The sequence below is a fragment of the Calonectris borealis genome, chromosome 7 (assembly GCF_964195595.1).
Source record: "Calonectris borealis chromosome 7, bCalBor7.hap1.2, whole genome shotgun sequence".
In the NCBI taxonomy this organism is placed as follows: Eukaryota; Metazoa; Chordata; class Aves; order Procellariiformes; family Procellariidae; genus Calonectris; species Calonectris borealis.
In genome coordinates this window covers 28,607,784-28,635,376 of record NC_134318.1, presented here as the reverse complement: position 1 = coordinate 28,635,376, position 27,593 = coordinate 28,607,784, and the positions used below count along the sequence as shown (strand labels likewise).

General features: G+C 47.2%; 2 protein-coding genes across 17 annotated transcripts in view; one reads left to right on the top strand and one right to left on the bottom strand.

Annotated features, from left to right (window-relative positions):
• ARMH3 (armadillo like helical domain containing 3) overlaps positions 1-21,451 on the bottom strand; it is a 135,076-nt gene extending 113,625 nt beyond the window's left edge. For 5 of the 16 annotated variants that reach the window (XR_012674326.1, XR_012674325.1, XR_012674327.1 and 2 more), the window contains exons 1-10: positions 21,349-21,450; positions 13,978-14,089; positions 13,448-13,504; positions 13,166-13,312; positions 10,860-10,967; positions 9,665-9,757; positions 8,713-8,787; positions 7,941-8,027; positions 2,416-2,472; positions 1,349-1,392 (exon numbers count right to left, since the gene is read on the bottom strand). Coding sequence is in view for 8 of the 16 variants with exons in the window: in XM_075154866.1 (XP_075010967.1) it covers positions 1,349-1,392; positions 2,416-2,472; positions 7,941-8,027; positions 8,713-8,787; positions 9,665-9,757; positions 10,860-10,967; positions 13,166-13,312; positions 13,448-13,504; positions 13,978-14,079 (770 nt within the window). In the remaining 8 variants the exon portion in view is untranslated. Of the gene's footprint in view, positions 1-1,348; positions 1,393-2,415; positions 2,473-7,940; positions 8,028-8,712; positions 8,788-9,664; positions 9,758-10,859; positions 10,968-11,734; positions 11,843-13,165; positions 13,313-13,447; positions 13,505-13,977; positions 14,090-20,785; positions 20,973-21,348 lie in introns of those variants that run through there. The other 11 variants (XR_012674323.1, XR_012674330.1, XR_012674328.1 and 8 more) reach the window with 6 other exon arrangements.
• A 327-nt stretch (positions 21,452-21,778) lies between these two features.
• Positions 21,779-25,851, top strand: HPS6 (HPS6 biogenesis of lysosomal organelles complex 2 subunit 3). Its single transcript, XM_075154860.1, has 2 exons — positions 21,779-21,879; positions 22,187-25,851. The coding sequence occupies exon 2, from the start codon at positions 22,202-22,204 to the stop codon at positions 24,659-24,661; it is 2,460 nt and encodes an 819-aa protein (XP_075010961.1). The 5' UTR covers positions 21,779-21,879; positions 22,187-22,201; the 3' UTR covers positions 24,662-25,851.
• Positions 25,852-27,593: the final 1,742 nt, after the last annotated feature.

The following is a 27,593-nucleotide window of genomic DNA, read 5'->3' as shown; positions in this document are numbered from 1 at the left end:
GAGTTGAAGTGGGGTTGCTGAAAGACGTGAGACTGAACAATGCCTGTGCTGTTATAGAGGATACATCCAGTCTGGGCTAACGCTGAAGGAAAGGGACTAAGTGACTTAGGAAATTTTGCCCTGCATTGGCAAAACAGTAATGAACCACATGAACACACACAGTCAGTAACCACAGAACAGTTTCTTTTCAATCATCCACTACAGACTAAACCAGAGTCGATCACCCCATGGCCAGCAGAAACCATGAGGACCATTACGGTTTAGGGCCTGATCCTGCCTGATCCCACATTCATGGAGTAAGCGAAGGGACTGGAACTGGAGTAAGCGAGGTCAACAAATAGGTTGAGTACCTCCGATTTAAGCTAAGTTGCTTCACTTGGCATTCAAATGGACTAGCAAAGCTCACACGGCCATTGATTGTGTCTTTCATACAGGAATCTGATCACACACAATGCAACATGCAAAGAAAACAATTCTAAATTTTGGGGGAAGGGGGAGAGAGCGAGCTAAGCAAAACAGGCCATAGGCTGCGACAGTTTTTGTCAGAATGAAGGAAGTTGGGTGGGTGAGGTTTTTCCTGCTTTACTCTAATAATTTACTCTGTTAAATACATTTACATGATTTGCTGACTTGCATCATCTTGCAAGTCATCTGCATATCTATAATAGCAGACCTCCAAAGGAATTAATACATTTTTCTGGATACTTTGAGAATCTTACTGCACCAAAAAAAGTCTTGGGTTGCTGAGGTGAAATTGCTCTAAGTTTCCAAATTTTTCTGAAGGACTTTCCTGTTAGGAAAACTTATTGTGCTGTTGCTTATGAAGCAGAGGCTGGGAACACGCTACCCATACTGCTGGCTTTCTGGCTCTTTCTTCAGAAGCAGCTAATGCTTTCCACCATTTGCAAGAGCATGCATCCCCTAATCATCTCTGATCTGGCATGTGGATAGTCCTGGATACATTTGTTTGGTTTAGATCGTGTTTCAGTTAAATCAATTTTCTAAAAGGTAAGTACTCAGCAAATCATTCATCTTTTCACTTGGGACTAAAATTTTACACAAGGTTCATACAGAGGTAAAATCCATGATAGTAAAAACATACAATAGATATCTTCCCCTACAGCAAGATCTCTCCTGAAGCACATCAGCACAGCTGGTACAGATGCATTTACACTTGCAATGACAGCAACGACTGAGCCAAAGTACCTCAAAGCATAAGACTATTCCCTGCCTCTCCAGGTGCATCAGGGCTGTTAGGTGATAAATAAGTGCTTTAACACAAAAAAAAGTTTGTGGAAATGTACAGCAACTATCATGCATTGAAAAACAAGAGACAATTAGGTTTTACCTGTTATATTCCGATAAAGCCTGGGTAATTACAAGTCCCATTCCCTGAAAAAAAGTGTTAAAAAAATCTTTACATTACAAATCTCAATGCAGGAAATCACACACTGAACGCACATAGCAGTGCTGCACTCCCCAAGTTAACCCAGCATGCTATGAAGAATTTCCCCAGAAGCTGTTTGAACTATTAAGACATGCTATGATACAACAAAAATATCATTCAAAAATCAAGACACCAACATTTAAAGCTGAATATCTAATTACTAAGTTCAACAGAGAACATTTACTCTCCTTGGACCCCCAAACAGAGGTCCTCACTCAAGAAGCCTCAATAAAGCAGCAAGAACTTCAGAAGGAAGCTGGTGTCAGAAGACAGACATCCAGAAGTCCAAAACAAAGACCATAAACACTAGTAACCTTTTCACTTCTTACAAACAGCCTCCACCATTCCACAGCCACTGATCATCCTTTCTGTCAAGCTAATTTAATTAACTCAGAATAATTATTCTTGCCCTTTAGTTAGCATGGAGCTTGCTTTTTACTTCATGCCTAAAGAACAGCTTCTAAGTCCAGACCCCACATAGCTCATAGTGTGCTGCCACTTTCTGTCCAGGCCTGGATACAGACTTAGGCAGTGGCTACAACCCAAAATATGTTGCAGGACTCTTGACTCAGGTACAAGCTTCCACTACAAGAATTGACTTGTGGACTGGTAAAATTGGATGACACAGCACTGAAAATGAGATCTTCTTTGGCCTAAGCTATCTCGTGTCTTTTTGGCACGTGACAGCAAATAGTATATAGATAGTTCATCAACTTTAGCATGTTCCTTGCTACCTGGCTTTTTAACCATCCCCACCATTTAACTGGCAATCAAACTGTCCAAATCATGAGCTGCCTAACCTATTGCAAGAGTGCAGTTAGGGCAGAAACCCACTACACTGGTGTTCTTTACAGGAGCACTGTTCCTAGACTTTCTTTCTACCAGACATCATGATTGCATTCATTACACTAACACCACACGTGAAAGAGCATCCCCAGCAGCGCAGAGGAATCAAGTCAAATACTCACATTGAGCGTGGCCTCATCGTCTACGATGGAGAGCTTCACAATGTAGGGATTCACTGACTGCCCAGGGTGGGGGGAGAAGGAAGAAAGAAAATGGGTTTTTAAGTTCAGCCTTCAGGAAGAAAACACTATTATCTTTCCAAGTTACCCAACGACCTGGGAAGAATCTCTCTCCTGTCCCACAAAGCAGAATACACACAAAGAAACAGGAGTCACAGCACATGCTAAGGCCGCTATGCCTGGGACACCTTCTCTTTACTGGCTCAGCCAGGCAGTCTCCTGATTTTATTGAGAAGAGAGGGAGTTTCTGTTCCTCCGCTAGCTCATCCATCAGTCTTAAAAGTGGAGCAGCTGTCCTGCAAGCCTGTTATCTGTGACACACACACTGTTACGCAGCAGGAACAAGCAGTGAAGCTGGGACTGAACATTAGTGTTCTGATATCTCCCTCCTGCAACACCTTGCAAAGATTGCTTAAAGGAAGGAGGACCCAGGAAGGCATGACTGTTATAGACTCACCTGCTGCTGGGTTACAGCTCAACACTTTAACAGTTTACACCATTGAGAGCTAGAAGTCTCTGGAGAATATAAATTCCTTGAACTTAGCTGAAAAAAGCACACAGGCTCCATCTATAAAGATAAGTCCTAATAATTTAGGAAGCATTTTAGATTAGCAACGTACATTTGTTTTTCCCGGTTTAAATGTGCCAGTGCAAAACCAACAAAGTTGATTTGGCACCAGGACAGAGAAGAAAAGGCTCTATCTATGTAGTAAGTCCGAAGTGGATGGGAAGAATAAAACACAAAGCATGCATCAGACGCAGCCCTACAAGTTACACAGTTATCCAACTGATTTGCCCACGGCTTGACAGCAAGTTAAAAATAAGGCTGATCAGAAAACACCATTCGCACAATTATTTGGTGCTTTGGGAGGATCAGGCTTTCTTTCAGTTTCAGGAAAGAAACAGATCAGAACAGACCAAAGCCCAGCCAGTCTGTCAGCCCGCCTCCAGCAGCACGCAGCCCTGTCTGCTGTCTCAGGAAAAGACAGAAAACTCACACAGAACCCATCTGCGCACAAAGCATGCAAAGACATTTCCTTGAGGCTGGAGTAGAGGCTCCTATTGAGTAACAATATATGGTCCTCTCTTCACAACCATGCTCCCTTTCAGAAATTAAATTTAGTCAGTGTCAGTAAAGCAGAAGCAAGCTTCACGAATTCGTAATTAAATAGAGATTAAAATCCATCCTTGTAAATATATCTTAGCTTTGCTGATTTCAGTCATTCCCTTGCTCTCCTTATACAACAAGGAGAAGCCCTCCACACCACAGCTCATGCACAGAAGAGAGGCCAGCCTGTGACTCATGACCAATAAAAGTCATGGGGATTTTCTGGGCAATGGGCAGCAGGGCTATGCTGGATTAGAGGCTGCAGGGTTATCCAAATTCCCAGGTGGGGGGAGTAAGCAAGCTGGGAGATACTACACTGACCAACGCCACCAGGCTGCCCTGAGGCCTAGTCATACACTCCATCCCATCACAGAAAGGGAGGAGGAGTGGGTTCGTTGTCATCTCCAGCCTATGAACAACTCTTCACGCTCCCATTGCCCTTGACTTTCCAAGATGCATGCTCCATGTCTCCTGCCTCTTGGCAGCAAGATGTCATCAGTGCATGGCTGATTGGGTCATGAAGCTGGCCTCGCTTGCTACAGATCTCTGCCCTCTATCTTTTCAATTGTCATTTCCATATCTGCAGAAGTCTATTTAATAATTCCTGTCTGAAGTACTCCATTCCCCTGGCACATTCCATGCCTCCTCTAGGCTTCCCTAACTCCTTAAGCAGCAGGCAGGTGACTAACCAGTGTAATCCACACACCATATTACTCTATATGGGACAAGGCAGTTTCTAGTGCCTGTCAGTGTGCAAGTATGTACCAGCGTGATGAGAATATTTCCTGTGCTGCCCACAGGGCATGCAGTTTGAGAGCCAACAGTTCCAGTTATTGTCTATGAGCATTAGTCTGCATACCTACGATGAACATCAGCAACCTGCAAGTTGTACAAGCACCCCTAAGCCCACCCCATACTCCCTGCCTGCTTCCCTATTCTAATCCTGCTGTTTCAGAGTTCAGTTCTCCTCTCACTGGGAATCACAGCAAAAGTTGTAGAAGTCTAAATTACACCTGCCACTCCACAACATGCAGAAACATGCAACAGCCTTGAAAAGTGGTTGATAAGCATTTTGAAAACTAGAAATAGCTTCTGCCTCTGCCTGCCTCCTGCCTCCAGAAAGAACTCAAAAATACGATTCTCAGCTCTTAGAGAACACAGGTCTTTTCCTATCACTGCCATCAAATAACAAACACGGTAGCATTAAGGTCTTCTTGTCCATGATGAGGTACAGACAAACTCCTAGAACATGGGAATACTCAAGATGTCCTCCATGAACTACCCACCATTAGATGCCAACAATCTCATAGAAATGAAGGTGGAAGCTGTGGGGAGATCATTACCAGGTAATTTTGAAAGCAATCCCCAGGTGAGACATGCCATACAAAGGGAGTATTATATGAAGAAGCACACAGGTCTGGCAGACGGAGTGAAATCTCGTCCATGCCCCCAAATGTACCTCCGCCTCCAACACAAACCTATGGGAAACTATTTTTTTGGTAGGAAAAGTAAGTAGAAAAAAACCAAGCTAACCATGTATAATCCTCTAGTTAGGTGCTTAAGTTATCTTCGCATCTGTAACACAAACGAAGGCCAGAGTCCACTCGATTATCCCTCGCAAGACTTTTCCCTGAACACTCATTAGGGATGATTCAGCAGCTTTGCTGGCAGCCCTGATGAGGCCATCTCCTCTGCAGGCAGGCCATCTTGCAGGGAATTGGAGCTTAAAAAATTACTCTTTTTGTTAAAGAGATTCATTTAAAATAACTTCAGTTGTGTGAGACCTTTTTTTTTAAAAAAAAAAAAAAAAAAAAGAAAAAGATTAATTTTTCGGCTCTTCAATGCTGGTAAGTGTCTCTTCATCACCTGTAGTTGACTATATCAAGGAGAGGCAAGTCCACGCAACCGGACATGAGGGGCTGTCAGATACACTATATGCTGCTGGACAAGCACACAAAGGGAAAAAACTGACGTTTTGACTAATTTCTTTCAGCTCTGCCTAGCAAAAGACACAATATGCAATTCTAGCAGGTTGAACATGAGGCAAAGAAATTTCCACCTAGGTGTTATCAAGGAATCTGTTTAAAAGTCACTACTTGGCTATTCTAGCAGCCATCCCTTAAAACACTAAGAAAGTGATCAAATAAATATTCTTCCTCACAGCATTTTCTGTTTGGCAGCCTTTTGTTGTGAAGCCTTAGCTTCACCATTTTCCTGATATAGTCAATTATTTAGTTACTCTTTTATGTTTCTTTCACATAGTACCAAGGTAAAAATATTTTCTCCAAAATCAGAACTAGGATTAAAACATAAAATACAGCTGATGACTTGAATAAGTATATACTTGGAACAACTTTTGAAAATTATTAGGTTTCAGAATAGGGACATCCCTTCAAAGGTTCCATGTAAAGACATGTAAATCATTTTTACTCCTAGAACAGAAGTTAATGAGCAAGCCAAGATCTCAGCTACGCTGGTAGTGAAAACGTGGACAAATATTCCCCAGGGAATTTGAGAGGAAACTACCAAATTCCCAAAAATATGAAAGAGCATCCTGATGCAAAACACACTGGTATTCACATTAAAGACAGACACAAAATCATAGTCAACTAATGAATTTTCAGCCCAATTAAATTTTCTAAAGCAGCTGGAAACACAATTTAGCAACCAGTGAAGTTCAGAACAAAAGAGAACCTATCAACTGCAGTTAACCAAAAAGAGAACTCCAAAGGATTTGAGGCATGAAAATATGCTACAATACACTGGCAACCACCAAACTGACTCTAAGAGCCAAAGAATAGCAAATGAAAGCAGCTACTCTACTTAAGGACAAAGATTATGACTGCATTACTACAGGCTTTGCTTGTAGCGCTGCTTACAAAGGGCAGTGTCAGGCAGCCATCGTATAAAACCTTTCTTCAAGTTGCTTTCAACCTTGCCAGATGAACTACTCGAGCTGAAATTTCCCTTGCTACACGTCTGCCTCAGGTTGGATTGTACTTTTTAACCATCAGTCCAATTTCTTCTGGGTGCCCAGTTTGAAGACATCTAGGACAATGCTTTCCAAAGCACTCAACCTCAACTCAATACTCTACAGAAAGTTACTGCAAAGAGCACAGGACAAGCCTTATGTACTCACAGCACTCCACCTCGCTAAAGACATAAACTATAGTACACAGGGATCCATAGCTCAGGGATGGGACTACACACCTCTCCACCATTTGACCTGAATGTTGCAATGAGACTTCTGGTCCTTCCAGTCTGCCCTCATCAGTGACCCTACCCATATCATTTTCCCTCATGGCCATATACTGAAACCAAACTCCATGCTCCTGTTCCATGCTGCCACGGCACAGATTGCTGAACAGAATCTGTAATTCATGATTCTGACAACATTCACAGGAATGAGAAATTAACAGGGATTACTTTGACACTAAGTGTAGCTCCTGTCTTTGCCTATTCTCTAGCTCTATTCATAATTCAAAACAAGATCTATGATAAAACCAGGTAGGTTTTGGAGCATGTCCCCTCCCAATAATTCTGTTGAGGAGTGGGTATTCCAGCACTTTCCCATTTTTTGCCAATCTAAGTATATTAACATATTCCTAATTATGGAAAAAAAATAAGATTGATCATTAAAGCATCATACCTCATGCAAAGAAAAGCCAACATTAGGTGGTCTTTTGACATTTGAAATCTTTCTTTTTCAAGGTAATAAATAACAGAAAAAAATGGGAATACACCACAAAGTAGCACAACCAGTTTAGAAAAAGGAAGATGATGAATAACGTTTCTCAGAGAGGAATCAGTGAAAGAGATAGAAACAGACTTCTCTTGGAAGTAATAGCTGTGATGTTTCAGTTCATTCTTTGGTCACAGCTTCAGCATCTCTTCTGGGGATCTGTGCTCTTTCAGTCTGCTAGTCAGGTTCTGAATCACAAATTCAGTCTGAAGCCCAAGATGACTGACAGCTCACTTTACTTTGGAGATTATTATAACCACACAGGCACACGCACAGTGGCAAACATGCAAGTTCGGCACAACAGTAACTCTTCCAAAAGGACATTCCTCAGAATACTGTCATGAAGGAAATGCAAATCCCCTAGGTAGTTTCTTTCATGCTTGCACAAAATGAGCTGTCTGAATATCATACGTTTGATTATACACATATGTCAGAGATAGATACAGTTAGCATAATATGACTACCTTGTAAAACTTCTGCAGCTCTATGCTGATACTCTGATAAATGTTGTGTGTACTGCTAAAAACTGTACTGTAGGCTGCCTTAATAATCTAGAGGCCAGTGTAAATTAATAAAGTAGAGAGAAGTGATGTTTCTGTTACCCAGAAGAATACCTACCTCATACTTTCTGTAGTTGACCAGCAAGGCAAGAAGGACAACAGCATCATAGCCATGCTCCCTGCGACTAAGTGGGCTGGACAGGATCTGGAATAAATAATCACACTGTTCTGTTCAGGCCTGCTTCAGGAAGCTTGCAGTGACTCTCAGACAGTGTGTAGCTGTGAAATGTATGTGTAAGAGCAAATTACGTCCTAACTGAAAGAAGATATTTGAGGGAGTTGAGGGAGTGTCAGTGCTTCCAAGAAGTTCTGCACACAGAGAAGCTTATTTATCACAGAGAGGATGTACATAGGCTTTCTGGGCATAAAGGGCAAATACATTTCTCAACAGCACTGGACAGTATCTCAGTGCATCACCAACATTATCTGTGCAAGTTTTCTGGGTTTCCCCAAGCCCAGTCCCACTTCTAAAAAGTATAATTTATCAAAAAGCAGAAAAAAACCCAATGTATCCAGACTGCCTTTTGAAAAAAGTTGCTCTGATACAGGAATTCTCTGTGAAATTAGTCCAGAAATCTGTTCAGCTTCTACCTATGCACAAATGTCTCAAGTGAAAATACTTGAAATACTCAGTAGTAACTAAAAACAGCAGACTAGAGTAAGGAGAAGACAGCATTAAAAAAAAAAAAAAATCTATGACTGAGCTATGAATGGAAGCAAGACACGGTGCCAGTCAGCTACGCTGCACTGAAAAACCTGAAAAGCAAATATATCGCTGAAAGCTGTCACTATGGAAGAAGCGCCCCAGCAGTAGAAGGAAGAACCCTTACCTGTAAAATAGCTTCAAATATGCTGTTTATCATCACATACTCCAGGATGGTGTTCTGGCTAATGTTATCTGTCACCTGAGTACAAACACAAGTTTTAAAATCTCACCCGAAGCCTCCCATGATGCTGTAGCTGCCTCTGGCACACACCGGGAACAGAAGAGTTCTACTACCAGATGGACACATTTATCCAGAATCTCACACTTAGCCAGTCAAGGTGTGACTAGCAGCAGAGCTAGACATGAAGTAAAAGAAATCTGTCCTGCCTCCCACCCCTCTCTCTGGCAAGAAGCATGACCCACGTACCAAGAGCTCTCCCTTTCCTCTACAGACTGATATTTTACACAGCTGCATGACAACAGCCATCGACAGCTGAAGCAGGCTGCTACACAGAGAATGAAAAAAAAAAAAACAGGGCACATATGCTCCACTGAGCACTTTTCCATCATGAACAGGGCAGTGAAGACCTCCCCCACACTCAATTACCTCTTATCACAGCCCAGATAGTTCACAGTTGACCATCTCCAAGAGATGATGAGTGGCCATTTGTTCCGGCTTCCTCATTCTTCACATCCTCTCCACTCTTGTCTGCTCCACACTTCCTGTCTTTTCCTCAGCCCCTCTCCTCTGCTCCCTTCCCATTCATCTGAGACTTATTAAAAATCTTTTTCCCTAAAAAACCCCTGTGAATCCAACTGACACTTCTTCCTGTGTCTCTCCCCTTTTGCCCCAGTCGGCACCTATCTTATGAGGTGAAAACAGTCTGCTAGTCTGTATTGGCATTGTGGTTAGAGCAATGATGCATATTCTGGGCTGACCTTGTTCTCATTCACAATTTCTTTCCCCTTCTTAAGCTTCACGCTGCAGCACTCTGCTCAAGTTTTGCGACAGTTCCATCCCTCGAGATGTGGCTCATATAAGCCTTTAAGTTATTGTACAGCTGGTATTTATTTACCGTCACCAAGCAGAGAAGTAGCTTCAGACACAAGCTTTTGAGGCTTTCAGAACCTTCTGCACAGAGGAGCGAGTCCAAGCTCTCCATCAGATTCTAAAGAAGAATAATCACGTTATTTAAAAGTAATATTTAAAATTATTTGAAATGCTTCTTACAAAAAGCTTTTTGGGAGATTCAAATACAAGAGCACCAATATAAAGCCATGTTAATCCAGAACCAATAATTGAGCCATTAATGCTGTTACACAGACCATATTCACACTATTGGTTCTCAACATTGTTTTGTGATAAGTACCTTTTAATAACTACAGGCATAACATCATGATCATTTTCCAAGAGTTTTCCCTAGATGTGTGAGAGATTTTTGAATACATGTAACAATAGATTTTATTCACAAAGTAATTCTGAGCTCTACAAATATGATCTTCCTTTTTGTTTGCAAGACAGTAATAGCAGTGCTTTCTTTTTTCAATACTCCATTTTACTTATAGGCACCATGAGATTTTTTTGTAAGCAGCACACCTCCAATTTAATAGTACATATATTAATTATGATTAAAAATAGATACTATATAGCTGTTTGACAGATATCCATAAATAATTGTTTTCCAAATACTAAGTTACAGGTAATATAGTTATTCTTAAAGGAAAAATGTAGTTCTGATAGGCAAGTTACTACTTAATATTTTCCCAAAATGTACTACTATTTGTAGAGAGATGAAAGATACAACAGGAATTCAGCTTTATCACTGATTACTTTGTCATTTTCCAAAACTCATCATCTTTACAGTGAAGAGCATCAAATAAATTTAAAACGGTACATGTGCTGATGGAAACGTGAGAACACAGGATATGCCTATCAGCTAAAAATTAAGCACAAAGTATGAGGTTCAATACTAGGTACTAATGGCCTGTGACAGCCTTTTCTGGCCTTCAGATTTCTTAACCATAGTGACTGCACAGCATGGAATTAAAGGAAAAGAAAGAAAAGTGCTCTGTTATATTACTAACAAACAAGGGGACCCCCAGTGTCTTTGTGCCACTAGCAGGTAAAGAACTTCAGGACAGCTGTTTTTAATAAGTGGCTGGAATATTTCCCCCAAAAGCTGCACCTTGGTAGACACACCTGTCTATAAATCACTGCCCCTGCAACATGGCTGCTGTGCAAACTATTTCTCCATATTGCCATGGCCTCACCTTCATACATAGCTCTGCCTTATCAAAACCCACAAGCATGTTGATGATGTCAAACCCAGAAGTGGATTTGTTCTTCTGATGGACACCCCGAATCAACGCACACAAAGTCTGCAAAGGGAAAAATCAGAGGGTAAGATGTAAGGCAACACCTACAACTCAATAGCAAAACCTGCCCTAAGACCCTCTCCTAGCACTGGCAAAGCACAGATATTTAAATGAATACCACCAGCCTGGAAGCCACACATTTTGTCTGACCTCTCCTCCACCTCTGTTGTTTCTAAGGAGGATCTTGGATGCTGAAAACTCAAAAAAATTAGAGAAGAATATACTTGTCCACATTTTTCCTGTTTGTTCACCCCTTCATTTCACAGCACTCTGAGAAAAGGTAATCTTACTGCTTCTTCTGTCCAGACCCAGTTTGTACCAGACAGGACCACTATCTTTGGAAAAAAGCTAAGTGCAGCTTTAAGGCCAAAAATATTGATCAGGAAACTGCAAGGTAGCAGCAGTGTCCAATATATGGATAGACATGCCTTAACACCTTCCAGATTGATTTCTTATTTCAAGCATGCCCAAACATACAACATCCATACAATCACATTATGCCTGTCCATACAGCAGGTGTTTTTGCTATAGAGAGCACAAATTTCTGTTTGGTTACCACACTGCTATACTAAGTCTGACCAATAAACTGTCTCTTTGTCAAAAAAAAAACCCAACCAAACAAAAAAAACAAAAAACAAACAGGAAAAGAAGTCTCCAAGGCTATTAGGTAGCTTAAGTTTTCCTAACTACCACAGGGGCTCTAAAAACCTTCCACTAAACGTAACCTCCTTCACGTTTCTTGTTGCAGGCACTGGATTACTGATTCATACCAAGTTCTTGGAGATCACTGGCAACACATAGGTATCAGCACACTATGCTTCCAGCAGACACTCTGGAAAATTTATGGACAGCAAATGTCTCATTTGCCCCAAGAGAGGGAAATGCTGTGGTGACTTTTGTCATCAGGCACCTTTCAGGTCTGTGAAGAGGGGAATGAGCAGGAATATAACCGCTGAAGTTTTAGACTCCAGCTTAAAATGACTTCTGAGAAGTAATTCGTTTCAGAAGATGTAAAGCTGGAAACAAGCAGACCTCAAGGAATCAGCAGACCTCTAGAACCATACAGAAGCAGAAGGGTAAGGAAGACATCCTTTTTTTCGCTACTGTCAGAGACAGGATACTGGGCTAAACAAACCTTCGGTAACCATGGTCATTCTCAAGAAAAGATTGCTTAAATAAGTTTTGGCTTCAGGATCACTTTCCACGTGAACGCAGTCTGATTAAGTGAACGTTCTCCCAGCTCAAGCTCGGGATGTGTTACCTGATTCCTATTTACACTCACACAGCAGGATTCTAGACTTGAGCCCTGGCCTAACTTTTGCGAAGAGCCTGAATACAAGTTTGGGAATTCAGGGCTGGGCTAGACTGTCTATATAGTTATAACTACAATATTTAATAGCATCTTTTCAAACTAATTCTAAAAATAATAATAAAACAGGAGATTGTATGTCAGAGGTGTACATATTCTGTTTTAAATCAACTTTTCCCAGCTTACCGCCTGTCCAATGTCCCCTACAGGTGACTTCTCCAAACCTGAAATTCATATCCTGTATTCCTACAGCTGAGAGAAGCTGAGACAAATGCATTCACCAAATTCTAAGAATCAGCTTGTGAACTAATAACATCAAACATCAAGGCTGAGGAGGGGAGTCTCCCGCACAAGACGTGGGGCAGCATAGCTTTGGTAAGGAGCAACCTGCAGGAAAATGGCTATTAATTCTGGGTGACAATTCTTCACAGCTTCCAGTTAGGAAGTGTCCAGCAGGGAGAGTCCCCTGTATAAATTTCACACTAACTTCTCCAGAGCTTTATTTCATTTTCAACCCATACGGAAATTCAAGAAGGAGGCTGAAATGAACGAGAACAAGAGAAAGTAGAATACAGACAAAGCTACACAGAGTACTCTTGAGCCCCCAAACTGACAGCCTACAGTGTGAACAAGCCTCTCTTGTGCCCCCCATTGCCATCTGCTTCATCCTGCATCACCAGATCCTCTTGAATTCTGAAACAAACTATTGTTCTTCAAAGACGAGAGAGACTACGAATGTTTGTAACCTCCACAGACAATAAGTAGCAACTGCTCTGTAGACATCACTTCTCCTCAGAAGTAAAGAAATGAGCACAAGATGTTTGATACCAGCAGCAAATACATTGCCTCATCAGAAGCAAGAGAGAATATTCCCTGTCTCTCAGTGTGGTACCTGTAATGCATTGACCACTCTGATTGGGTGCTCCTCACCCAGTGCCTGGATGCAGTGCTGAAACAAGCAGTTGATGTTATCTTTTATCTTCATTAACTCTTCCCCATCCAGAGCCTCCAGCTTGCCTTCTAGATATTCCAAGTTGACCTGTCAGGTTAAGAAGCAGTTCATGCATGTTACACAAGCGCTGACACCTTAGATACGCAAGTCCTTGCACTGACAGTCTGCCACTTCGTAGGCAGAACAGCAGCAGCAAATCAGGGGATGTTCAATTCCTGTTACCTTCATGAGAAACAGCTCCTCCCAAAACCTAGGGTTGCATTTACTGGGGTCCTCTGTCTGAAAGGAAAAGGAACAGCCATGAGAGCAAACAAGAAGAAACCATTCAGGCAGAATTTAAAGCAAATCATTACCATGAGTAGGTCAGAGTCAGCGTCATCCCTCTGGATGATCAAGTGGTCTCACTGTATAGAATTCTGTCTACACAGATTCCCAGAAACAGAAGGACAAACAGAAGCAGCTCTCAATTGGGATGCCTCTGTTTATTTTCTGGATTATTTTTTGAGAAATACTTAAAAAGCCGTGATTTCCCGTAGATCACAAATGGTCCTGAGAGACAACAGGACAAGGTGACATTAAGGAAGAGAGCAGAATACAGAGCCCTGCATGACAGTAGGAGGGCCTGAAGCATGTGCCTACACTGTGCAGTCCTTACCTTGGGAAAAGAATCTACCATGCAGAGCCCTCAGCAGAAACTAAACAAAGACAATTTAACACAACACTTTAGAAGGAAGAGGTCCACAAGGCCTTACCGTAAAAATCTCATCATACATCAACACAACTTTCTCCTTCAATGGCTTCTTGGAGGCTGAAGATTTCCGGAGCAGCCCACCTTTCTTCTCTGTTTGGGCCATGCTGTATAACCTGAAGGTAAGAATAGACAAAAAAGGCTAAGGAAACTTGAACTTTTCTTCAAGGCATATCTGGCCTCCTCAATCATGAAAGACTTTTTCACTGCACTGAAATACTAACAGTCTTTCACAAGCTGAAAGTAGGGGCTTTGATAACTATACCAGATAAGAAATCAGATCAAAGGTCCCATCTAGTCCTATATCCCATTTCAAAGAAAGATGCAAAAGTCCAGACACAGGCAGATACAGAATGAGCTCCTTACGGATAAATTTGCTTAATTCTTCTCTGCTAGAAACTGATTCATGATCCAGACCAATGCAGTTTACATCTAGAAAAGTATGTATTTTTTAATCTCATTGCATGAACGGTGATACTTGTTATCAAATGTATACGCAGTCCTTTTTGACACTGGTCAAGCCTCAAGGACATCTTGTGACAAAAAGCTCCTGAAACGGTTTGGAAAAGTCTTCTCTTATCTGTTTAATTTGCTGCCTACCAATGCACTTCAAATTCTGCTTTTGCACTCTGAGGTGGCGTCCAACACTAGGAAACATTTGGCTGCAAAGCCTCCCTAAAGCACTCCTGCCACCCTTGCTCATCCCTTCCTCTGTACCTTGGCAACCCTCAGCTGTGCCAGCTGCTCTGCAAATCAAGCCAGAGAAGAACCCCAGCCTCAAAAGCATCACATGTGGTTTAGTTTTGGGAGGAGGATGGAGGAACACAGCGGAGCAGCTTTGCAGGGATTTTTTTTTAAACCAGATGAATTTCCTGATCGATTTGACAGCAAAGGGTTTTCTAGAAACACAAACAGGTTTTTATTATAATTAATTGGTGTCTCATGCTTACTGGTTTTCCTATTAAAAAAAAAAGGAAGTATCATTATTACAAAATGAGCTGTTACAAAAAGTAATAGCGATAGCTGTAGTCCTGAATCCTCTGTGACAGTCAACCCATTCCAGGGGCTGAGAGTCAGAATGCATGACTTGCCATATACTCTCAACCTCATGTCTGATGCTACAGAACACATCACCACTTTGACCTCGCAAATATGTATTTATCTGCAATCACAGATTTTTCTGGCAAGCATCACAGCTTTAGCAGTGTTCTAACATCCTGTTAGCACTGTCAGAGGTACTTAGCAGAAAGAGAACGCCATCCCTTCTCATATCCCTGAGCTCCCAACCTTTCTCCCATACCTCCAAAGGTAATTACACACACGGCAGCAGCATACCTCAGGCAGAGGCTTAAGTCATGCTCCAGAAAAACATGGGCAGGCTCTTGTGGTAGCTGCACTCAGCCATGCTAAATTATGCATAGAGAGGTAAGTTCACTGCAGTCAGCATCTAAGACCCCAGAGCTTTCTGAGCTGGCAGCCACGGAGACAGCTTTGGATTTAGCCTCCATCCCAGACTGCCTGAACCCCTTCCACAACCATAGCACATTTAGATCTGTTTTTCCCTCAAAGAGCAAGTTCCAGCAACTACTGAAGGCCAGTTCCAGATCTCTTCTACATTCTTTCCACTGCAGACAGCTTTTGATTGTCTTAAACTACAGTTATGTTCTCAACTAGGACTCTCAGGCTCCCAGAGTTGGTTATTCAGATATCCATCCCTTGAGCCCTAAATCTCAGTTCTAAGTGGCAGGAAAGCATCTTTGGGCCTGGAGAAACAATGCTGCTGCAAAAGACTCTACCCCAGGTGTGAAGGGAAGGAGCTTTGCCTGGATGGGAAAGCAGAGGGTAGGACAGAGAGCAGCAGATCTCACACCTGAAAAGCTGAGGTTTATATAGAAAGGCAGAGAGGTGTTCTATCTTCCCACTAGAAAGAGAATATGCACAGCTGGCTGGTAAGGGCTGGTGCATGTGCTGGAGTGAGAGTGGAAACAGCCCCAAGACACACTGACAGAAGAAAGCTTAGCACCTACTGCACCACAACCTTCTGTAAATACCAAAATTATTCCTGTAGCCTAGTAGGTCTATATATCCAATTAAGATGGAAAAAGGTTTCAGTCTAACAAATGAAAAAGAAAACATTATTCAATCATCTTGATAGCTTCTCTTTTACAGACTTTGCATTATTTTTAAACTGTCATGGGAAATAAGACATTATTCTAATTAGAAACATAATTGGAAACAGAGAGAAATCTATTAAAAACCAAATCAAGAACGATGTCACTTTTAGCCTAGCAATACAAATCTTACCCAAGATTGCACAAAACAATTTCCCAACTAGAACTGTAAGTTTCTGAACCTAAAGCAGCTGCCAGCCCCAGCATACAAACACATCCATCAGCATGCTTCTAATTGAATTACAGCTAACGAATCACAATGTCAAAACTAATAAACTCTCAGTGCTTCTAGGTCAGCATTCTCACAGCAAATGTGTACGTGAGTGGGAAGGGATCAATACGCTCTGCTTAGTCCCTGGACTTTGAAAGCCGCATTTTAACACTTTTCCTACATTTCCAGAAAGACAGAAAAATCTAAATGCCACAAGACATGCAAAGGCTTGATGTTGGATAAGCACCAGAGGGATTGCATGATCATGTGAAAATTCTAGTCTCTGTCAAAAGGAGACTTGGGATTCATATTCTCTCAACCAAAGCTGCACAGAGCACATACAAAGACTGCTAGAGGCAAGGATTAAATAATGTTCTTGTTTATAATTTGCTATTCTACAAATGAGCATATGGAGGAGCAAGAGGAGAAAAGTAAAAGTCGCCTTTCATGTCAACGCTTTATTACGCTGTGCTTGTTCCACGACCTATGATGAGCAGGCTGTACAAATCGCTTTTTCTTTTCACTTCACGCAATTACATTTTCTAGATGTCATAAAGACAGAAAAAGGAAACTGCATTTTGCTAATGGGGACCTTCTAGGCAGCTGCAGAAAACAACAGTTAAATGCACAAAACATTTATAAGTAAGTTGTAGAGGTGTCAAATTATCAGGACACCATGACAGCTTATGAAAACAATGATTCTGAATATAGTTAATTATCCTTTAAACGCATCACATTTAAAAAGCATCAGTGCATTTTCCACATTTTAGGTTCAAAAGGATAATTTATTCTGTCAATAGGTCAGTCCCATTAACACATGCTGCTAAGTGAATCCTGCTGTAGTCACTGACCGCACAGGAGAACGACCCCTCAGGGCCAAGAGAAGCACGTGCACGTGGATTTTTAGAGCAGCAAGTACTCTGGTGTGCAGCGGAAGATCCAAGCTGCTTCATCTGGAACAAAAAGAAACCTCGACAGAGCACAAGTCTTGCCAGCTCAAAGGCAAGAAGATAAAAGCCATGGCAGACAGAAGTTCAGGCAGACTCTTGCTTTATCTATCATCAACCCCGGGATCAGCTGATCCAGTCAGGAAGAAAGGGATGAGTACATCCAACCATCCACCTCTTTTCCATTTCATTCCAGAACTCATAGCAGAGATTCCAACCAAACATGTGACATTCTGATGAACACATCTCTGTTAGTTTTTCATTAGAATACCCACAGGAAAAAAGAATGTGACATTTTGAGTCTGAGGTTTACTCAGACTTGTGCACATTGAAAACTGTGGCTGCTCCACACTGTCACTCAGCTCCTGTATAGACTTCTTATTATTCTATAGATCATTTTATAATTGCAAAAATACTACTGCAGAGCACATAACACTAATGCACATCTACACTATAATGACATCAGGATCCAAAACTTGTAGCTTCTGTAATCTTGCATGCAGCCCATCAAGCACTGCATTTTGCATTTAATTGCTTAAGCTAACAAACCTGAAAGTTTTCAAGATTACAGATGCATATACACAACCCCCATATACAACCAAACATGAATAAGTGTATTTTTTTCAGTGTGGACCCCTCAAAAAAATATACCGTAACACTTCTTGGCTAAATAAAAAGAAAGCAAACAGATGACATAAAATGGTATTTTCACATCTTGACTGACTTGGCAAACCCGTGTCTGAAAAAGGTAGTGCAAATGATGTGATCTATATTAGTTTGTTAATGCCAAAGCCCTGGACCTCAATTAATATTTATAAAGACTCTGAATAAGAACTGAGATACTTTTGCTTTTAGAATCCAATATCCCTTGACCTGCCACTGCTACTAAGATTGGACTCACCTATTTAAGTATTTCAAGGCTAGTAATTGCCCCCGCCACCAATCGCATGCACTTCCTTGCAAGGTATTTTGCAGGTATATCACTCAAGGCTAAAGGAAAGGTGTTCCAAAATTACCTCAATCATGCAAGAGGGGGGGATAAACCCCTGCCTAAAAGTTAACCTCTAGCTTCTAAAGCAATGTGTTATAAGCCACTCTTCAGTGAAGTTCCAGGAAAAGCTTGCACTTAATCCATGTGATGAATCTGCAGAGTCAATATTGGACCTGAGCAACAGGCAGTTAAAACACAGGTTCCAGCACTCGTCCATCACCAGAAGCAATAGACAATCTGCACCCAGCACAAGATTTTATGAATCCCAATGCATAGACACTGCCTTGACCCAGTTCAAGCTCCACTATTAAAACCCCCAGGACCACCCAGCAGCAGCCTGGCAGACCACCAGTGAAAACAGAGAGGGGAGGAACACGCTGGGCTAGATTTTGTCAAGGCTTTAGGAGCCATCTTGACCAAATTCCTGCTATAAGCCCTTTTGCAGCTTATTCTCCACAAACTCTTGCGATGGCCGTTACAGGCTGTGCTGGTACCTCCACGCTGCTTTTATATTCCACCCATTCTTTGCAACCTTATTTGTATATTGTCCATTGGGAAGAAAACTGTTAAGACCGTACCTTCCTTTACAACTGTAAAGTGCCCAACCCACCAACACGGCAAACTAACACTCACAGCACACGAGCCTTGGATCCCTCTGGCAGAATTTCCAGGGGCCTTCATGCAGTATATAACGAGAAATATATTCTGAGAGTGTGCTGATGACAAAAACCCACATAGATCCTACAACTTTTTCTGCAGTACCAAGCAACATAATCTCCAGCACAATCCCAGCATACGCATTTTTACTAGCAAGTCCTTCTGTCCCGCTCAGAGCGGTAGCGGTGTATGTGCTTCTACACAGTACAATCTAAAGTTACACCACTACTGACTTAGTTCCGCCCCCCCTTGAAAAACAGCTTCCTAATGCAGATACAGCCACAGACTACCTCCCACTACACCTGCTTTAGCAATGATATAAAAGAAAAACGTCCAAGCTACATTTTTAACACTTCATCCATAATTGCCTTTCATTTCTGTCTGTCCAGTTAAAATAACACCCAATCCATCAACTTCACACCATCAACTAGTTAAGCTTCTTCCTGTCAAGTCCATCTAGACAAGCGTCACCTCCATCTGTTCACACCATTTTTCCAAATTAATTTTTTCATTTTATCACGCTTCCTTTTCATATTCCTGGCTACAATGCCCAGCTCTCTCGTGTCAGAAAGTCTCTTTGGGTTTTCACTTTTCAAGCCTTTCAGAATCCATCCCACCTAATTTACCATTAAATAGTCCGCGCTGCCTCTACACTCCCACCTAAAAGCTCATGCCACTCGGAGACCTTTTCAGATGTCTTCCTTCTGAAGAAAAACACTCTCCCTGTGACCTTCCCCTGCCCTTTTCCCATGGCTTCAGCTGTCGGTGTGGATCCAAGGCCCGTGCTGAATACAGCGCAGCTGCATGACCTTGGCTCCGACTTCTGAGGAAGCTGCTCTGTTCTAAGACGCTGCACAGTAGAGCCACGCCAAGATAAGAAAGGTAGAGCTGCAGAGAGGTAACATTTTTGAGATATGGACCATCAGTAGCACAAGCACTCGGAAGGAAAAACACAAACATAAAAATGTATAAATCCTAAACCAAACAAATAAAAACCACCAGGGAGCCAGAATATAGCAACTTCGCAACTTTGAGCAGCAGAAGCTGACCCTTCCCCTCCTGAAGGATGTCTGTGTGGCTGCCTGGTGTGTTAGCAGGGGTGGTGAGCAGATGAATGCTTAGCCTAGCAGTTCATTAAAGCCTCACTGTTTCTTTTGTGCATGCTAGCCAATAACTGTATACACCCCGCCTGCAGAGTCTCTTTGCACACAGCAAAACATGCCCTAAGTGATACAGACAGGGAATTACACTATTATTATTGGAAAACCAGACTGATGTCCTTTTCTCCCCTCCTGAAATTCCTCTTAAAAATTTTTGTCACACTTCCTACTAGAGCTCAAACAGCTGGTGAACTGCAATCACTACATATCGCAATGATCCAAATTATCTTATTGCTTTGCATATTTCACCCACCTGCTCAGCCCGAATTGGCTCTCATCATATATTCAGATTACAGTCTCTGCTTAAGAGCAAACTTTCTTACAGTGAGATACACAACAGGGTTTTGACTGAGGCTGCAAGCTTGCTTATGTAGCAAGCTGCCTCTGCCTTCAGCATAATAAACACCACAAGTTCCCACTCCTTTACCATTGTTTACTGCTCCCCTTTGCTTTGCCAAGACAAGTGCTTGTAGGACTGTGAGGTGAACCAGATAATGAGAATGATCAATGACAAAAGAATATGCCCTGCTCATTCTTTTTCTAGAAAGAGTTATCCTGAATCCAAAGCATTCCGGCAGCTGCACCAGCAGAGCCAAAGGGTTGGGCAACTCCAGCCTGCTGCGAGGTCTCCTCAGGCAAGGCAGCACTGGCTGCACGGCACCCAAAGGCACTTACTTGGGCAAGGCGGTGCTAACGCATTATTATTGGTAACAGCAGCACTGCAGGCGGGCGGGAAGAGGACCGACAACTTCTTAAGCAACAGACTTGTGTAAAACTCCCGCGCGCCCGAAGTTTCCAGGAGGCGGCCAGGCCTCAGGCAGGGCAGGGCGGGCACCGAGGGGCCCCGACACCGGCCCGCGAAAGGGGCTGAGGCGAAGCAGGCTTCGCCCCCCGCCTCGGGCCCCCCGGCAAGGTGCCGCCAACACCGGCTGCCCAACGGCCGGGGGGAAGCTCCCCAGCGCCGGAGAGCCGGGTCTGCGGGGCACCCGGCGTGGCCAGCGGCGGGAGGGTCGGCGGGCCCCGCCACCGCCGGGAGACGGTGCCCGGCGAGGCCCCTCACGGCGGACAGCGCCCCCGCCCCGCGGAGATCCCCCGGGGCAACAGAGCCCCAGCAGCCGCTGCCGCCCTCCTGCCCCAGGCCCGGGCCGGGGCGGCCGCTCAGGAGGGGCGGCGAGGGGCGTGGCCTGGCCCCGCGGGGGTGGGGGGGCCGCGTCCCCCCCCCGGTCCCCAGCACTTACCTGCGGGTGAGCCGTTCCCCTTCCCAATGCGCAGGCGCCGCCGGCCGCGCAGCGCATGCGCTCCGAGGGGGCCCGCGCCGCGCGGTCCTAGCGCCCCGGCACTCGGTGGTGGGCGGGGGGCGCTGTCAGCGCCGGGTCTCGCCGCCCGCCGGTTCCCCGGGCGGCCCCGGGACCGGTCCCCGGCGGTAGCCGCAGGCGGGGCGGGGCGGGCAAGGGCAGCGGCGGGGAGACTCCTCCCCGGGCCGGACGGAGCTCGCCTTTCCCTGAGGAGACTGACACTCCCACCCCCCGGTAAAAAATGGCCCCTCCGCCTGCGAGGCCTTGCAGGCCGCCCCCGGGCCGCGGCCCCGCCGCCCTCCCCGCACCGGCGACGGAAGTAGGAGAGGGGCGGCCCGGGCCGGCGCGGCGCGGCTCCGCCCGGAAGCCCGCCGCCTCGTGATTGCGCAGCGCCGCGTCCTGCCGAGCCGAGCCGCCACCGGCCCGGCCCCGGCGGAGGGGCGCCCCGTCCCCGGCTGGCAGCCGCCGCGGCAGGTAGGCCCCGCGAGGTCCCGGCGGGAGGGGGGGTCCCGCGGGTGCCTGGGGAGGCGGGGCAGCGGGGAGTCCCCTCGGGCGGAGGTGGTTGTCCGGGGAGCTGGGGGCGCGGCAGGTACCTCGGGAGGGGTTGGTGCCCGCGGAACCGGCTTTCCGGGGGAGGAGGGTGCCCCGGGGGGTCCCTGGGGGTTGGAGGGTCTCCAGAGACCCTGGGGAACGGGGGGCAGCGGGTGGTGCTGGGAGGGGAGTCCGCGGCAGCAGGAGCTCCGTGCCCCTGCTCGCCCTGGTGCATGCTCTCGGTGACCAGGGCGGGCGCCCCAAGATGAAGCGAGCCAGGATGCTGCGGCAGGTCTCCGACTTCAGTGACTTCAGCCGAGGCCACTGGCTGCAGGAGCTGCTGTGCCAGGGAGAAGAGCCCAGCCATGTCCAGTCCAGCCCCGATGGGCAGCACCTTTTGGTCCTGCAGAAGAGCCGGCCGCCCCCCCTGCCCCGGGTGGTGGCCTTCCAGCGCCACGGCATCAGTGGAGCTGACCTGGAGAGGAACTGGCAGCCGCCCCAGCCAGCCCTTGTGGGACTGCTCTTCCTGCAGAGCCCTGTGGCGTTGGGCTCCTGGGTACTGGCCATTGTGTGGGAACACGGCCGGACCGAGGTCTGGCACTTCGTGGTAGCCATGGGCTGGCAGCTGCTGCAGACGCTGGAGCTCTGCCAGGGTGCCCGGGCACGAATCGTCTCTGTGTGCAGCCAGGGAGCCAGCCTGGTGTGGTGTGAGGAGAGGCCTCCCCTGGATGCCCACTCGGACATGAGCAAGTGTGCCTTCAGGTTCTGTGTCTGCACTCGGGCTCTGGAGGTGGGGGAGCAAGGCGTGCGGCTGGGCACTGTAAGGATAGTCCTGCACAACAGCCCTGAGTACCAGGTCCTGGCCTCCCCCCAGCATGTCTTTCTGGTGCCTGCTGCTGCCAGCTTTGCCACCACTTCCAAATTCCTCCTCATCTGGCATCCCGAGAAGGCAAAGCTCACCATCACAGCCCCCTCTGCAGGCTTCGTACACAGCAAGGTGCTGCGCTCCAGCAGCGAGTCAGATTTCAGGAAGCTCCTGCTTGGTTCTGTGGGTCTTCTCTCAGGTTTGGCACCTCTGGACATTCACGCCTCCGCTGTGTCCAACAGTGGGGGTCTGCTGCTGGTGAGCACGAAGGGTGCTGTGAACATGGTGGAGCCAGATGGGACACAGAGGCATATCTTTGACCTGGAGGGGGCCCTCCTGGCCCAAGAAGGTCCTGTCCAGCTGAAGACCTTTGGCAGCATCCTGGCCTGCGTGCTGGCTGGGGTCCTGTACCTCGTCGACCAGAACAGTGGAAGGCTCTTAGAAAAGAAAATCCTGAGCATGAAAGAGGTGCATTTCCTGGAGTCCCCGGGAGAGGAGGACAGCATTCAGCTCCTCACTCAAACTGGCATCTATAGCTTTAGCTTCTCCAAACCTGAGGATAGCAGCAGACCTGAGCCGTGCCTGGTGGAGATGGTGTTCGAGGAGGCCTGCAGATACTACCAGAGGAGAAGCCTCAGCAGCTCCAAGCTGACTGTGGAGAAATTGAAGAAAGGTGGTGTGTTCCAGGCTCCTGTGGCCCTGGCTGCCATCCTGCAGCACAGTCTCCACCAGAAGCAGAAGCCAGTCCGAGGCCTCCAAGACACTTATGCCAAGCTGTTGAGCACAATGAGCCTGGAGCTGCAGAGCTACATGAGCCTGGAGCTCCTCAAGACCTGTGTGGTGTGTGCCCCAGAGAGCGAGGTGGAAAGCTACTGCGAGGAACTCGTGGAGCAGGAGGTCAGCCGCGTTCTGCACTCTGATGTGGACAAAGACAACTTGGCCTACCTGAACTCTGTCTTTGCCTCCTTCCCCAAAGCTGCCTGGAAGGCTATGAGGAGCTGCCTGCAGCTGCAGCAGAATGGGGACGGCCTCTTAGTAGCCAGGGCCACCCCAGAGGTATGGAAGAAGGTCCTGGGAGGACCGCAGCAGGAGGAGGTGGGTCAGAATGGCGTGGTCCCGCTCTTTGAGCTCATCTGCACCTCCTTCCTGAGGTTCAAACCCAAGTGGCTGCCCAGTTTCGTGGAGCTGACCCAGCAGTACGTTAGTGTCTCTTGGGCATACAGCAGCAAGGAGGGCCCAGAGGGCCGGGTGCCGCTGTACAAGAGAGCGCTGGGAGTACTGGCCAGGAAGAACAAGCGCAGCGAGGCAGATGATGAGATGGAGCTCGAACTGCTGCTCTGCAGCAAGAGGCCTAAGGCCGTGCTGCAAGCTCTGCACCTTCTCATTCGCTTGAAGCGGTGGCAGCGGGTGGTGGAGGTGGCAGAGAAGTTCTCCAAGCTCAGCCCCTTGCTTAACAAGGAGATATTCACCACACTGCTGGCAGAGTTTGCCCAGCACCGGGAGCTGGACCCTTATCTGGACACGCTGTGGCCGCTGTGCCCTGCTGAGCTCACCGCCTCGGACATCCTCACCATGGTCCTGCAGCACCTCCCTCGCTCCCAGGAGGACCCAGTGCCCTTCTCCGGCAAGGAGAACCAGCTGACTGTCGGCTTGCTCAAGCCGTTGCTGCAAAGGGTTGTGCAGCGCCCCTGTGTCCGGGATGAGATGTACTCGGATGCCTTGCAGAGCCCCACCTTCCCCCCTCCTACCCCACCCCGAGAGCACAAGAACCCCTCAAAAGCAGCGGCTGATGATGCCCCTCAGCCACCCATGGCAAGGACTTCCTCCCCCTCGACGCTGGTACAGGGTGACACTGCGTGAAGGGGGGAAGCACAACAGGATCCCAAGCCTTGGGTGCACGAGGAGGGGAAAGCCGCATCCATCCCAGGAAATCCTGCCCTGCCTGGCAGTACGGAAGCCTGCTCCTTTCTGAAGCCTCCCTGCAGCAGCATCTTGAAGAGCCCATTGGGTGGCTGGGGTTGGGGGATCTCATCTGAAGCCAGGGCAGGCTTTCTGGCTATTTCTAGCAAGTGCAATTGCGTGTGCCCCAGTGGAGGAGCAAATGCCAGGTGCATTTGCAGATGAGAGCGCTGGCTGCACTACAGGACTACAGAACTGCTCCCTGCCCAGAGCACTTTGTTTTCGGTTTGCTTCGCTCCTTTATAACTTCACTTCTCCTTCCCTGATTCTCTAGGAGTGGTGGTGGAGTGGTGGGCAGGGACACACACGGTCTTTCCCCCCGCCCCATTCCCTGCTCAGTGGGTCGGGTGCTGCCTTCAAGCTCTGCCTGTGAGAAACTGGCCACGTTTCTTGCAGTGGGGTCACTGAGTCCTGCTGCTCTGGGCTCAGTCAGATGCTAAACGCCAGCGTGGCGCAGCTCCATGGTACTGGGGGTCCCAGCACACACGCTGGCAGCTGCAACACTCTGCGTGCTGTCTCGCTGCAATTCCTCTGGGATCAATCCTGTAGCTGTGACTGATTGCAGCTACTTAGCTGAAGAGAGCAGCCTAATTCCCTTATCTCTCTATCCCAGACAGTACCCGAACTCTTCTTCTGAGCTGAGAAGCTGGCAGCAGCCTCTGCGAGCTTGGGGCTGGCCCTGCCTCTCCCTTTCCTTTGTGGAAGCTTAGATTATGCTGCAGGACGCCTGGGCCCTCTGTTCCCATCTCCTCTACCTTTGCCCTTTGCACACAAAGGGGCTTTGTCAGGCTTGTCTGGCTCATATTGTGCCTCTGTTTGCAAAGTCAGTGTAACTTGAGAGCAGTTGTGCAGGAAGATCCAGGTTCCAGCCTCTCTCCGGTGCTCACTGCCTGGCCCCCTCCTCCTCCGGGAGAGAGACCCCGGCTGTGGCCTTGCCCCAGCACACGGGCTGTGGTGTGAAGGAGCTGCCTCTTGCCTTGCCAGGCTGGCAGAGCTGGGATGGGATGGGGAAGATTCACCTGCATTCGTCCTCTTGAGAGTGGGGTGAAGTGTGGAAGACTCCTTTGAAAAATAAAGGTTCCTAAAGCAGTGCTGGGGCGGTGGTGGATGTTTTGAGGATGCAGACCCTCAGGAGGAGGCAGTTTCATTTCGCTTCTGGTGAAGAGTGGCCAAACTCAACTCACCACGGTACTGTCAAGCGTGGCTCAGGGCTGGTACATGCTGGGCTTGGAGATCCAGCTGTGCCTGGACAGCCCATTCCCTCCGTGGCGCTTGGCCCTTTACCACTATGAAGCCATGGAGGCAGGATGCTGCACCGGCAGGCAGGTGACCATCCCAGAAGGACCATCCCAGGCAGTGCATGGTTTGGCAAAGGCAAGCCCACATGTTACTGGGAGCAAGGAGAGCTACCTGGGCTTCGCTCCCATCCTCTCTGCAGCTGCGTAGTGCCATAAGCAACCCCCAAAGGCCATTGGGGCGTCTTTTTGGGGGAGTTGTGGCTGGGCCCAAGATAGGGTTGAGGAAGGGAGAATTTTTTTCCAAGAGCTGCAACTTGTCGCTTTGTTCCTGGCTGGAAAACCAGCAACAGCGAGCACCAGGCAGGCCCCGGCGGGTGTTTGCTGCCCTGGGCACGCAGCGGCAGAGCTGCCGTTGGAGGGATCGTGGTTTGTCAAACCGCTGTAAAGACGCAGCAGGGCCTGCCCCAGACAAGGGCTCGGCTGCAGAAAGTCCCTGTGGTGGAAAAAAGTCTGGCAAAGAGGAAGTGGAACCGCTGCAACAGTTCTCTAGAGGCTGGCTGGTTATCGATGAGACCTTCCTTATGGTGGGCCTTGTGCTGTGGCCGTGGGGCGCTGTGAGTTTCCCTCCCACACAAGGGAAGTGGATTCTGGCAGCTGCCACTCATGTGAGCGGAGGGGGCCTGGCCTGAAAGGAGAGTCAGCGGCAGCCACTGCGGGCATTTTGCAATGCATCCTCACCTCTTCCCCGAGCAGCTGCTGGCCCTGCCTGACGTTGCTCTCAGCTGCCTCCCAGGGTGCTCAGGAGGAGGAGGATGGACCCAGGCCCCTCTCAGAGCCGCAGCTCCAGGGCCTGGAATGGTGCCCTGGGGCAGCGCTGAATGGGGAGCTGCCGGGCGCAAGCCCCACGCCTTGGCAAAGGCTGTGGAGTAATTAGGGGGGAGACTTTCATTGCCAGGGCTGGATTTGGATGCAGGTGGCTATCATGACGCAGAGAACAAGGAGGGTCAAGCTCCCTGCCTTCCAGCGCTAGCTCTGCAGAGAAGAAAAGGCCATGGCTGGAGGCTGAGCAGAGAGGGGAGCAGGGAGGGAGCAGCGCCCGCAAAGCCAGCGAGCAGAAACTGAAGGCAGCAGCAGTCCTGTGCGGGCTGGTGTCCCCGAGGCACAGCAAGGGAAGAGGAAGCAGGGAACGCCGTGTGGTGGGGGCAGCCTGGGGACAGAGCGCTCCACATGTGGCCCCTAGACGAGCAGAAAGCAGTCACAGTTCGGGAGGTTGAGGGTTCAGGGTGGGGGAGAGCAAAGGCAGAGCAAGAGACAAAACTGAGCTGAATGCTTTCCAAGGGGGTGCTGGGAAATCCCACCCCAAGGACCAGAAAGGGTGGGCACCCTTGTGGGGAGCAGAGGCCAAACCACCCCCCAGGACAGATTCAGCTGGGTGATAGACAAGCACAGGGCTCTCTGTGTGGTCAGGACGGGTGCTGGGGGGAGATAGCAGGAGGTAAGGCCGGTGCAGTTTCAGATAACGCCTGAAGGAAAAAAATAGCGATTAGAAGATCTAAAGGCAAATGGAAAAAGCAATAAAGCAGATGCACGTAGCG

Coding starts and splice junctions, on each gene's coding strand:
- HPS6 (XM_075154860.1), top strand. CDS start 22,202: ATGAAGCGAGCCAGGATGCTGCGGCAGGTCTCCGACTTCAGTGACTTC.